At 38.0% G+C, this 13,678-nt stretch overlaps 1 protein-coding gene across 6 annotated transcripts in view; it reads right to left on the bottom strand.

The window, feature by feature from the left end:
• myt1la (myelin transcription factor 1-like, a) overlaps positions 1–13,678 on the bottom strand; it is a 100,347-nt gene that overhangs the window by 11,690 nt on the left and 74,979 nt on the right. For 2 of the 6 annotated variants that reach the window (XM_022685995.2, XM_022685982.2), the window contains exons 13-21: positions 12,255–12,311; positions 10,750–11,027; positions 6,920–7,141; positions 5,137–5,255; positions 4,981–5,049; positions 4,824–4,886; positions 3,533–3,616; positions 3,188–3,409; positions 106–197 (exon numbers count right to left, since the gene is read on the bottom strand). In XM_022685995.2, coding sequence (XP_022541716.1) covers positions 106–197; positions 3,188–3,409; positions 3,533–3,616; positions 4,824–4,886; positions 4,981–5,049; positions 5,137–5,255; positions 6,920–7,141; positions 10,750–11,027; positions 12,255–12,311 — 1,206 coding nt within the window. Of the gene's footprint in view, positions 1–105; positions 198–3,178; positions 3,410–3,532; positions 3,617–4,823; positions 4,887–4,980; positions 5,050–5,136; positions 5,256–6,919; positions 7,142–10,749; positions 11,028–12,254; positions 12,312–13,678 lie in introns of all 6 variants that reach the window. The other 4 variants (XM_022685989.2, XM_022685979.2, XM_022685984.2 and 1 more) reach the window with 3 other exon arrangements.

Consider the following 13,678-nt stretch of genomic DNA (forward strand, 5'->3'; position numbering starts at 1 on the left):
ACACTAGGGGTAATATCATTATTGTGGTCACTATGGGAGAGTAAAAGGAGTCTCATTCCATTTTCTGTTATAAGATCTCACATATCTCACTACATAATAAAGTACCTTTGCTTGCACGCTGCTTGATAGTAAGCATTTCCACTCCCGTTATCCGAGATTTCTTCATGGCTGAAGTGGCTCGGGGACAGCCAGATAGACTGCACAAAGAAAACACATACAGATACATTTATATACGGTTTAAATAGGGTTTGTGTCGATCTGGTACTAAGTACTGGTACCAATACTGGAGAAAATAGATAATCTAATATGATCAATTAGCCAAAAACTATTGCACAAATACCTAATCCTAGAACCCAAGCCTACATGTATGATGACTATATTAAACAATGTGCATTTATACATTTATTATTAACAGCTTAGTTTAATCCTTTAAGGCATACATTTAATATTTTGGGAGTATTTGTTTTCAATATATGATGATATTTCAATTAAAAAACTTTGTATCAGTGGCGGATGCTGGTCTTTAAAGGAGGGGAAGCTCAATTTCGGCCTACATCTTAACATATGTCATTTTATTTATACGTAAATTCTACTCTCCCTGAGATGTTTTTTTGTAAACAAAAGGCATTATTTTCATGTTTTCACTACACAACAAAAAGGTACCCATTCTTTACATTGAACAATTACATAAAAAGACGCTATGACATGAATAAACATAAAATGATCAGTAAAAAAAAAACATTACGCAAAATCTTTGAAGTTGGTAAAGGAAAAAAATGCAGGTAAATGTATTTCCTTTTTGGACAGTTTTAATTTCCTTAAATAATCCCTTTATTATTTTTTATTATTTTAATTATTTTTAATGACAACACAATACATACTACTGGCCCCTGTTAATATATGTCCTGAGATAGTTTCATCAAGAGGCATGGCCAGCAGTACATTTTATTTGTTACAGCACTTCCAGTCAGCCAGCTGACTTTATCATACCAGAACAGCTGAAAATACCTGTTACTTTTCCCCACATTTTGCACCAAATTAATCTGAGCAGTTGATCTGCCCTGCTGTTTAACTCTTAAGTTTTTCTTTGTAAGGAAGACTATCAATATGATATCATGTTCAGCTTGCGATAGAAAAGAGTGATAGAAGTCAGAAAGAGTGATAGAAGTCAGTCTCCAAACACAAGCAGCTACAGAAAAGCACCAGAAATAGAAGCTGGATTTGTCGCTAGTCCTTTTTAATAAACAAAATGCCGTTATAAGGATTAGGAAAGTCTCAGGTTCAACTCAGAACAGAATGAAAATGCTCCCAGCGCACATGTTTACACCCAGAGATCGCTGATTCGCTCATTTCGCTGTCAATCAAAAAGGGACTCCGCCTCAGACAGATCATCCAATCATCATGCAGAAGCTCAGCGTCCGGGCCGGCCGAGGCCAGCCCACTGCTCCATAGTCCCCCAGAGACGCTGAGCGTCCGATGGGCGGGACAAAGCCCAGCATTTATCCAATGACTCGTTTCGCCGCGCGCTTTGCTCCGCTATTGAAGTCTTTGGACGCTCAGCGTCCGCACTGATTAAAGCAGCGCAGTGAAGCTGCGAGAATGAGTGAGAGGAAAGCCGCGGCGTTACCAGTGATAAGAAGCTGATTCTGAACTAAGTTCAGCGTGTTGTAGCGCATATTTAATCAGTGACTTGTACACACAACAGTATATATTTAATCACGTTTTTTTTTTTACATTTTAGGGGAAGCTGAGCTTCCCTTGCAGTCTTAGAGCAATCGCCAATATCCAAATTAACTTTTAACCACCTTTCTACCATTAATTTACTTCTACAGAAACATTACTTGTATATACCTTTAAAAAGGTAGTACCGGTTACAGTATTAGACATATGTAAACATGATATTGTACCACCCCTAGTTTTATCACTGCTGGGTATCTGCAGCTTGGGCCAAAATGTATACGCACTGTCTTATAATAATGATTTTTGGCTTAGACATGCAAATCTGGGAAAACACTTTAATTGGTACAAAACTTAAACATAAACAAATATTTATGGAACCAAATAAGTTCTTCTGTGGAAAAGCAATAAATACTGCATGTGCAGAACTATCAAGTCACCCTTCTAATTAGTGAATTCAGTTACTTTATAGTGATTTTATGGTTGACACAGTGTACAATGTACAGTACAATCCACAAAAAAAAAGGACTACCAATGAATTGAAATGCTCTGGAGCATTAACACATAAGCATCATAGAGTAGTGGCTTCCAAATCTAGTCCTGCAGGTGCAAAACACTTTTTAGTTTTTGCAAATCAGTCCAGCTAATCAGCAATCACTCTTTCCTGAGTTGAAGATGATGTGTTACAGCGGGAAACCACTACAATGTGTGAGGCAGGGGGTCACACAGGCGAGAAAGGCTATTAACACACTTGAAATATTGGATCATCATGTATCTTTTGGACATAAAGATTATTAAGTAAAGAAGACTATTATGTAAAATTTCTAGCATTTGATTATAAACTTTTCAATCCAAGTGTATTAAATATAGGACACAACAATTTTCTTTCAATAAAAAATCAAAAATAGAATTGATAAAACATTTAGCTTAACATTTAGCTCAACATAACAGCTTTAGTCAATCATAAAGCTCTGGAAAAAATAGGAGACCACTTCAGTTTCTAAATCAGATTGTCTGATTTTGCTATTTATAGGTATATGTTTGAATAAAATGAATATTGTTGTTTTATTTTATAAAATATGAACAACATTTCTCCCAAATTCCAAATAAAAATATTATCATTTAGAGCATTTATTTGCAGAAAATGAGAAATGTCTGAAATATCAAAAAGGATGCAGAGCTTTCAGACCTCATATTCATAGTTTTAAGAGTACAAAAATCAATATTTGGTGGAATAACCATATTTTTAATTACAGTTTTCATGCATCTTGGCATGTTCTCCTCCACTGGTCTTACACACTGCGTTTAGATAACTTTATGCCACTACTGGTGCAAACATTTAAGCAGTTCAGCTTGGTTTGATGGCTTGTGATCATGCATCTTCAGAGGTTTTCAATTTGGTGAAATCAAAGAAACATTGCTTTTTAAGTGGTCTCCTATTTTTTTAGTCTCTTATATATTTAATAAAATAAAAAAAAAACATTAATACAGTCTTATACACCTTATATACCTGCGATGTGTGAGAAAGCTGCCACTGACATGGCCAGAACCGTCACAGCCAGGCGTAGGGCACGTCATGCCGTCCGTCTTGCCGGACTTCCAGGCAAAAGGAGCTCCGTTCACATAGCCGTCTTTTTGCCGTTTAGCAGCCAGCGGGCAGCCGGAAGCACTACGGTGGGATGCATACTTCCCCGTAACGTGACCCTGACCATCACAGCCTGGCACAGGACATCTGCAGACATGTGGAAGGTCAGAGCTAATATATGCTAACATGGGGTAATATTTATCTAAAATACATCACAACACAGACGAGCCACACCGTGACCGTACAATATGCACAGTGTGGATAACTCACTTGATTGGCTCCTGGTCATCCTTGTCCTCCTTGCTGTGCATGATTTTAATTCCGCTCTTTTTTGCTCGAGGGCAACCTGACAAACTGCAACAGACAAACTCCGTCATAATGATGTTTGGATTAAATCAGATATACGTAAATACACTACTGTTGAAAAGTTTGGAATCACTTATTATAGTAACAGCTGCAGAACACATTTAGGTAATAGATTCAATCTTTTATTATTATGAAAACATCATGATCTTAAATGACAAAATATATGTATTCACATTAAAGTAATTTATCCGTTCACAGTAAAGGTTCTTGTTACTTTGATGTCATCAGCTATATTATTTTGCTTTACCACCTATTATTATTATCATTAAATTCATATATCTTGATACTATACATAGGATATGTTGGCAAATTGACATGCTGCCCACCTGTCCAGCCGATTACCCAACCCACTCGTTAGGAATGCCAATATCGCTAATGATACCCCGACACCAGGAGGGTGTAGATTAGCACATGCCTCCTCCGATACATTTGAAATCAGACACCGGCTCTTTTCGAACTGCTGCTGATGCAGCATTGCTAAGTAGCATCACAGTGCTCTCAGAGGAAAGTGCAGCGACTCAGTTCATATACATCAGCTCACAGACGCCTTGTGCTGATCTCTGGGAGAGAGCACCATCTAGCCACCCAGACATAGCAAGGCCAATTGTACTCTCTCTGGGCTCTGGTAGCCGATGGCAAGCTACATGAACAGGATTTGAACCAGCAATCTCCTAATTATAGCTTATGGCAGCGCTTAGCCCCATTAGATCCATGGGGATGTATAATGGCTTTTTAACTTTAATTTATAAGTTGTCTGAACAGAGGAGAATGAGTCCCCCATATATATTAGCACTGATAGTAGCATTTGATAGCACATTTTATAGTACAAGGTACATGTAAGCCTTGAGTTTTTCCTTGCCGCTGTTGCTCACTGGAGGTTCTGTGTTGTATGTTATATTTTTGTCTGATTCTCTGTCCTGCTACCACAAAGCTGCTTTGCATCATCATTTATTTATGTAAAAAAAAAATAGTTATAAATAAAAAAAATTAAATTTGATTTGATTTGTACAGCCTTCCCAATTATTAATGGATTTAGTTACAGTAAAATAAAATGTATTCAGATATTTGTAGAGTAAGAGTGGTTTATTATTGATTTCAACCATGTAAATGAGTGTATGTACAACTGTATATATGTACTTTTTGCAGCATTTAAACTTATTCTTGTGTGTGTGTGTGTGTGTGTGTGTACATTTACCTCCTGTGTGAGGCATAGTTCCCTGTTATGTGCCCGGAGCCGTCGCAACCTGGAGTTGGACACCTGTAGAAAGTAAGATCCCACAGGGCTAGACCTCATTTCTTCACAGTACAGAAGGACATCAGAAAGGATCTGAAGATGATATTGTAAAGCTTACTTCAAATCCTGTGAGTTGGTTGCCATCATACCACGCATGCCCTTGTCAGCCAGCTGGCAGCTGGAGAGCCTGCAGAGACAGATTTAGAATCTAATGACCACCCTCATATTCTCTAAACCCTCTATTTGACAAACAATGTACGGACGCTCTTCTTACGTGAGGAGCTCTTTCTTGCTCTCTTTACAAGCGGCGTATTTGTGTTTGGGGCTCGGGAGGGACACCTCAGTGGAGTACTGCTGATCATCCAGCAGCTCCTGGAAGGGGTCCAGCTCATCCTGCCAAGGACAGAAGACACAACATGAACTTTGTGGGCCATTCAGAAATAAATGTCTGTGGATTTTGCATTGAAATGTAAATTCAATGTAAATAAGGATTTTTCTATGGATAATTTATTTATAATGGATTAGAGGTGCAACAAAGTATTTACTTTATTCAAAAGAATATGATAAGAAAAACTAATCAAATAGTAAATAAAATGCACCCCAGATTGCTAAAAAACTCACATGCAGTCATGTTTTAGGCAGAGATGTAAATAGTTACAAGTGTAGTATAATTAGACAATGGGTCTTGACACAAAATGAAGGAAAATTGCTTCTCCCAATACCCTATAAACGGCTCTCGGAGGATACTCTTGGGTAGTGTTCCTCTTGGTGAGAGACCACTGACAGCTAGAAATGCATTCTAAGTCCTATCTGGACAGGATTAGTTTCTCAGGGGGTCCTGGGGTAATTTTTTTTTTTATGGGGGTCCTTTGTGATTTTATTTCCGTCCAGAACGACCATGTATGTGTTTTTCTCAGACGTCCTCTGAGAAAATTACAGGCTGAATTACCTACTGTTTTTCGTTGAACTCTGTGGTCCTCCGATGATTTTAGTCTCGTCTGGACGCACATCTCTGAGTTTCCTCACCTCGCATTTAATCATATAGCTATTTGTCCACTGCCACGCACCGTAATTACACTTTGGGTGTGCATTTCCACATCTCTTAAGAGAGCTTTTAAGGTAGCATTTTTCCGCAGTATAATGCTTAACCACACACAACAAGGATTTCCCATGAATGCCAGATTGCAATGCTTTCTTTGGCCTGCCCGTTCACAAGGTTTATCACCATACAAGCATTTATGGGACCAGCTAGGGAGCAAACTTTAGCAACCTATGAGTCTGCAGGATCTACAGGCCCAGCTGCAACATCTGGGGAGCACCTGTACTTTTACTCTAATATTATAATCACTTATATCATTATTACATTTAAAAATACAAAAGCTGAATAATTTTTTTAACAACTCTTTCTCAGTGCATTTCTTTTTTTGTAAATGAGTGTAATTTGCAATTTAAATCTGAACAAGACTATGCAAGTTTTTTTAACTGGTCAAAGTTTTGTATTCTTAATCATTATCATTTTTTTTCTTACTTTATAATGCTAAAAACATAATTGTATGAGAAGCCTGGGATTTAATGTTTTTAATCATTTAAATTAAATTAAATTATTATTTTTTTTAAATGTAAGAAAGTCCTTCCATTGCCTACAACTCAAGAATAAGCCAGTTGGCATTTCCTAAGCAATTACTTAATAATATAAATATAATAAACTAATCATAAATGAGTATTTACTAGGCATGAAGTGCTAGTAATCACCACGAGATGTCGCTCGTGTTCTTCTGGAGGACTAAACCATCCATCTTTTTTTTAATACCACAGCAAAATATCTTCTACCACCCGACTTTTATTCTCCAGGTTGCCACAATGTAAGATGCAACTGTCTACAGTATCTGCTTCATCTGTTCTTTGAGTTTCTGCTTTATTAACACTTCAGAGATTACTCTTCTCCACTACAGTGCCAATGAAGAATGAGCTGAATACTGAGCGATGCCGCTCTCCCACCCATTTGTATTCCCCTCACTAAAGCAGCAGTGCTCCCGCGCGGAGGCTGGAGGCAGTACCTCTTTGTGGTCCTCGTCCAGCCGTTTAATCTTAGTGTAGTCCACAGGCAGGTCCCAGCAGTCAGCCGGGCTCATCTGGTAGCAGCGGCTGTTGAGCAGAGCCTGGCGCTGGGGGGACATGGGCTGCAGCGGGGTGAGAACTGTACCCTCCCCGAGTCCGCCGCCTCGACCCACGCTCAGATCCAGCGTCCCGTTCTCCTCCACATCTCGTTCATCTGGGCTCTACATCACACAGGGGACGAGAGGACGTGAGGCAGGGTAGATAGCAAGCTGGTGAAGTCAGGAAACTGAGACAGACCATAAAATCAAGTTAGCTGTTTTAGTTTGTAAATTGCACACTGAGATGCCAAATGTCATGGGACTGGAACTAATATTGCACCATGTTACTTAGAAGTTAAAGAATGCTACACTGACCAGTAGGGTATGAGTGGGTTCATAATCATTACCTCCCACTGCTCTGTCCACAGTGGTTTGTAATGCCTTCTATGATGTATTTCCTATCGAGGAATGTTAAATGCCCACACAACTTCAGAAATGGAATGATCAAGTCATCTGTCACCCACTATCAGACCTCACTCCACATCCAGTCTTTCACATCACCTTGCCTTTGGATCAACCAGCTTTAAGGCAAAAGTTTTGGCAACCCATAATTTAGCCAACCATTAGACAGTACTCCAATATTTAGTCAAAAGTCTACACATAAAACATGAACACGCTATGCAACAACCCAGTAACACTTCACCAATCACATACACTAAGCAGCACCCAGGCAACCACCAGCTAAAGTATAGCAACACTTTATAAACCACCAAGCAACACCTTAGCAACCAACCTGTTACCATATCAACCACCACACAGCTACACATTAGCAACTATCTAGTAATGCCTTAGCAACACTAGCTAAAAAATAACAATATAAAATAACAATATCTCAGCAACCAACAACTGTACCATAGCAACATATCAGCAACCACCTAGCAACACCTACATCGTACAACTAACACCTGTATCACAGCAACACTGCTGAACAGCAATCAAAAGCACAGTTTCTGCAGGAAATCAGAACTGAATATGCAGAATGAACACAGAATAAAATTAAATTGGGGTATAATTAATTTTATATCCAACTACTTCATTAATTATTTATTTTCATATAAGAATATATTTTTTCAGATTATATAATGTAATGTAATGTTTTTCGTATGTATTTTCTTTTTGCAAATGTTATTACATATTAAATGATGCAACTTTGTAATGTCTATGTTTTCTATATCGCTTAGAAAAGAGAGAGCACGATGATGCTTCATTCATTGTTCACTGTCCTACATCTCTGTCTACAGTCCCTCATTAGTGCTCAATACAAAGAGCCGTGCTGCCTTTCTCTCTCTCTCTCTCTCTCTCTCTCTCTTTCTCTCTCCCTCATTCCCCCTTCTCTGTCTCCTCCTCTATATTACTCTCTCTCTCTCTCTTTTTCGCCTGTTCTTTCTCTCTCCCGGCTCTCTCCTCTCTCCCTGTTGTCCTTAAAGAGAGGTCACCGCACCCAACGGGAGAACAGCCCGGGCCTGAGCTGCGGCTGAAAACGCCATTGATCCAACCTGTCTCATATAGAGAGCGAGCGGGAGAGAGAGAGAGAGAGAGGAGCATTAAAAGAGCAGGAGAAAAAGAGAGAGAGAGAAAAAAGAGATGAAAAGAACGAAATGAAAGAGAGAGTTGGAGCAGGAGAGAATGGGGGCTAGTGCTGCAGCAGCTTTCTTCCTGCTGTCAGATGCTGCTTACGCTCCTGTTATCACCTTTCAGATTATCTGCGCAATCGATGTGTCACTAAAGCAATCAAGACCTGCTCAGACCATTAAGCTCATATGATGACCCACATAGCGGGCGCTCGGCATGCCAAGCTACAACAGCCCCGGCGCCTCGGTAACACCACACCCTGCACACACAGCCTCCATGCCTTACACTCTAACACAGAGCGTGTGAGAGGGAGAAGGCGGAAAGAACAGAATAAACGGCTGGGTTTGCTTCAGGTAGAGCTCAGAATGGCACTGAACCCAGTCATCATGCGTTTGAGGCTGCATCAGTTCTAGGATGCTTAAGAGGAATACTCCAGCCTTTTCCAAACCCAATATCTATCTGATCTCATCTGTAGCATATGACGAGTGTCATCGGCTATCATTCACCTGTGCTTACATGCGAACATAAAAGCTCTTGCCTCAAAACATGCTGACGACAGGAGCCTGTAGACAGTATCAGCCCCTTCCCATCAACGTCTTTGATGTCTCTGATCCTTTTTAAGAAAGGAACTGCATTACTGGACAATGTGGCCAATAATCGTATGTTATCTTACATTAACAAAGTGATAAAATGTGCTTTTAAACACATATAAAAAATAACAAACACAGAACAACAGTAAAAGCAGCAACACCTTAATTGCAGACTGAAATAAAACGCAAAGAAAGAGTGAAAGGGTGGTAAAGAACAAGAAAGATCTAGATTGTAAGACTTCTGCAGTGATACAACACAAACCAACCATAAGCACATCTGTCTCTGTATTCAAATAATAATATGTCCCATATAGTTAAAAACAGAACTTCAAAACAAGCCAATTTCCAAACCTCAAACGATAAATAACAGTGTTGATACATTAAATTTACATTAGGCTTCCAAATGAACCCTAAACTCAGACCACAAGAGAAATCTCCACTAGACCTTAAGCTGTTTCAGCCCTTAGATGGTCTGTTTTCAAAGTTTATTTGTCACATTCTGCCAGCCACAACTACCCGCTTACCTGAAACACTAACAATATATAAAATATAAAGTATAGTAATAAAGCTATAAATATGTCACACTTTAAAACAAAACATTTAAAAATATAATAATATAATAAAAATGTGTAAAGAGTGGAGTGTTGAGTAGTGGAATATATACAGCTCTGTCACTTCAGTTTCTGAATCAGTTTCTCTGATTTTGCTATTTATAGGTATATGTTTGAATAAAAAGAACATTGTTGTTTTATTCTATAAACTCTGGACAACATTTCTCCCAAATTCCAAATTATTTCCAGAAAATGAGAAATGGCTGAAATAACAAAAAAGATGCAGAGCTTTCAGACCTCAAATATTGCAAAGAAAACGTTCATATTCATAAAGTTTTAGGAGTTCAGAAATCAATATTTGGTGGAATAACCCTGGTTTTTATCACTGTTTCATGCATCTTGGCATGATCTCCTCCACCAGCTTTACACACTGCTTTTGAATAACTTTATGCCTTAACTCCTGGTGCAAAAATTCAAGCAGTTTAGCTTGGTTAAAAACATGAACAATCGTGAAGAATTTAGCTGTTTGTGTGCAGTATAGAACTGAACTAATCCGAACTGAATATTATTCATTGTCTGTATAAATTTTGTTTGTATTTTATGTTTGATGTGGATATTTTAGGCAGTGTTCTGTTCTATAGAAGCATGCACCTAACCCCAGACTCTGCTAGTTTAAGCAAAACAGTAACCAGACTGTCACTTTGATCTATTTGTTATAAGTTAACCTATGCTATGTTACATGTTATGCAACATGTATCTCATGAGCCATCATTGTAACAGAAAACAGCCAATAAAAACAGGGCCCTTCAAAGTTTCACAAGTTCATCATTAATGGAAAACCATGCAAAATACCAGGGTTGTAAATAGGCATGTAAAACAACATCTGAGCATTTTTTTTTTTACCCTAAACAAAGTTAGATACTATTTCTACATGGAATAAACAACTGAAATCATTCAATAAATGGATTCCTAATTCTAATCTGAGTTATAAGTAGGTGGAGCGAGTGTTGGTGCTGACCTGTGGGAGCAGTTCGGGGCCTTTGCCGGTCAGGCTCTGGGGCATCTCTCTGCAGCGTGTGGACAGGTTTAGGATGGCCGTGGCGGCCATGTGTGCTGCCTCCATGTCGTGTGTGTAGTCGAAGCTGCTCTTGCTGCAGGTGCTGCTGGCGCTGCTCTCTCCTCCTCTACCCCCCCTGCCGCCCCCACAGCTCAGACTGCTGCTGCTGCTGCTGCTCGGAGCGTAGCTGCTCGTCGTACTGCTGGCCGGACTGGAGGTCTTACAGTATCGCTTAGCTGCTGTCACGTACAACCCACACACACACACACACACACACACACCACACACACACCACACACACACACACAGAGTTAGTATCGTAGATAACAGTGCTATAAGCAAGAAGGTGTTGGTAACCATCCTGCACAGGTAACGGATAGATAGATAGATAGATAGATAGATAGATAGATAGATAGATAGATAGATAGATAGACTCACTTACATAGATAGATAGATAGATAGATAGATAGATAGATATATAGATAGATAGATAGATAGATAGATAGATAGATAGATAGATAGATAGATAGACTCACTTACATAGATAGATAGATAGATAGATAGATATATAGATAGATAGATAGATAGATAGATAGATAGATAGATAGATAGATAGATAGATAGATAGACTTGCTTACATAGATAGATAGACTTGCTTGCATAGATAAATAGATAGACTCACGTACGTACATATATAGATAGATAGATAGATAGATAGATAGATAGATAGATAGATAGATAGATAGATAGATAGATAGATAGACTCGCTTACATAGATAGAAAGATAGATAGATAGATAGATAGACTTGCTTACATAGATAGATAGATAGATAGACTTGCTTGCATAGATAAATAGATAGACTCACGTACGTACATATATAGATAGATAGATATCTAGTAAGGAACGGATAGATAGATAGATAGATAGATAGATAGACTCACTTACATAGATAGATAGATAGATAGATAGATAGATAGATAGATAGATAGATAGACTCACTTACATAGATAGATAGATAGATAGATAGATAGATAGATAGATAGATAGACTCGCTTACATAGATAGATAGATATATAGATAGATAGATAGATAGATAGATAGATAGATAGACTCGCTTACATAGATAGATAGATAGATAGATAGACTCGCTTACATAGATAGATAGATAGATAGATAGATAGATAGACTCGCTTACATAGATAGATAGATAGATAGATAGATAGATAGATAGATAGATAGATAGATAGATAGATAGATAGATAGACTCGCTTACATAGATAGATAGATAGATAGATAGATAGATAGACTCGCTTACATAGATAGATAGATAGATAGATAGATAGATAGATAGATAGATAGATAGATAGATAGATAGACTCGCTTACATAGATAGATAGATAGATAGATAGATAGATAGATAGATAGATAGATAGATAGATAGATAGATAGATAGATAGACACCTACAAGACTCGCTTATTGGATGGTCTGATGTTCCATGATGAATGCTGAGAGCAAATGAGTCTGAGAGAGACAAAAGGAATAGAAAGAGAGGGAGAGAGGGACAGACAGAAAGTGTGTAAGGAAGAGAGAGAAAAGAGAGAGAGCAGAGTGACAGTGTATCTACATTTCAAACACAGGGCTGCACATTGTTAACAGGAGATATAAGACCTTCACTAAAAGCATTTTCCACACTACGCAGAACTGAGGAAGAAAAAAACACACATAGAGAAGTACTCTTATAGAAGAAAAACCTAAACACAGACCCCAGGAAAAACAGCATCCATTATTCCCCTTAAACTAAAAGTAGCTCAAACACTGCAGGATAATATAGCATGGCTGAAGATATGCTAATGAGCTTTCTTTTGTCTGATAGGACAATGCAAATTAACATTGTGGTCACGATAGCCATTTAAATCACTTTCACATGTATTCAAATTATTCATGCAAATCACCAAAGACTTTTGTTTATTTATATATGGTTTGTATGAATAACATCATTTGTTGAGCAGTGTCAAACAACTGTGCAGCACATATATAATGCCCTACTTATCAAAACTTTTCTCCAAAAAAACAAAAGGAAGGAAAAAGGTGCAAGAGAAGGAATGCGGTTTTAAATTCAGGAAAAGAACAGAAAAAGTAAAAAAAAAAAAAAAAAGATTAAAGATGAGCTTCAGGAATTGCTTTTATGTCTTTACGAAACATAATAGAGTAATTTAAACATCTAGCAGGAAATGTAAAGCCAAACACCCCACCATATATATTTTCAAACTCCCAATCAGCACAGCATTAATAGGAAGCTGAATGTTGTTGGTGGAGAACACCAATTGTAAATTCTGATATCGCATAGTAACTCTGTGCTCTGAACAGTATGATGGAAAGGGAATGCCATTCTACCCAACCAGAGAACTGAGAGCATGGCCAGTTACACTGTCTGTGACACATCTCTCATCTTTTTTAAAGGTTTTACATGAAATCATGTTAAATGTCTACATTTTCTGATCTAGAACTGTGAACACTACTGGAGCTGGAGTAGTTTTACTAGAGGAGGTTCTGTAACTAATTTCATTTGACTGGCCAATTCCCATGAACTGTCTACAGGGTTCATACACGTTTTGACTTATACATTTCCATGATTGTTTCATGACTTTTCAATGCCTTCAAGGCCAATTTTCATGACCATATGATTTTTTTTTAAACATCAGTGCAGACATGGACCATAAAACCAAAAACCAACTAAACTAAATAAATAAATAATCATTTATTATATAAACATGTATTAAATAATAAATAAATCTGACACACAATATTTAATAGTAAAATGTGTGTCAGATCCTGAGAGCTCCATTGTGTAGGGCTTAAATTACTGAATTAACTCTGAGCTAATGTAT

The sequence above is a fragment of the Astyanax mexicanus genome, chromosome 1, assembly GCF_023375975.1.
Source record: "Astyanax mexicanus isolate ESR-SI-001 chromosome 1, AstMex3_surface, whole genome shotgun sequence".
Taxonomy (NCBI): domain Eukaryota; kingdom Metazoa; phylum Chordata; class Actinopteri; order Characiformes; family Acestrorhamphidae; genus Astyanax; species Astyanax mexicanus.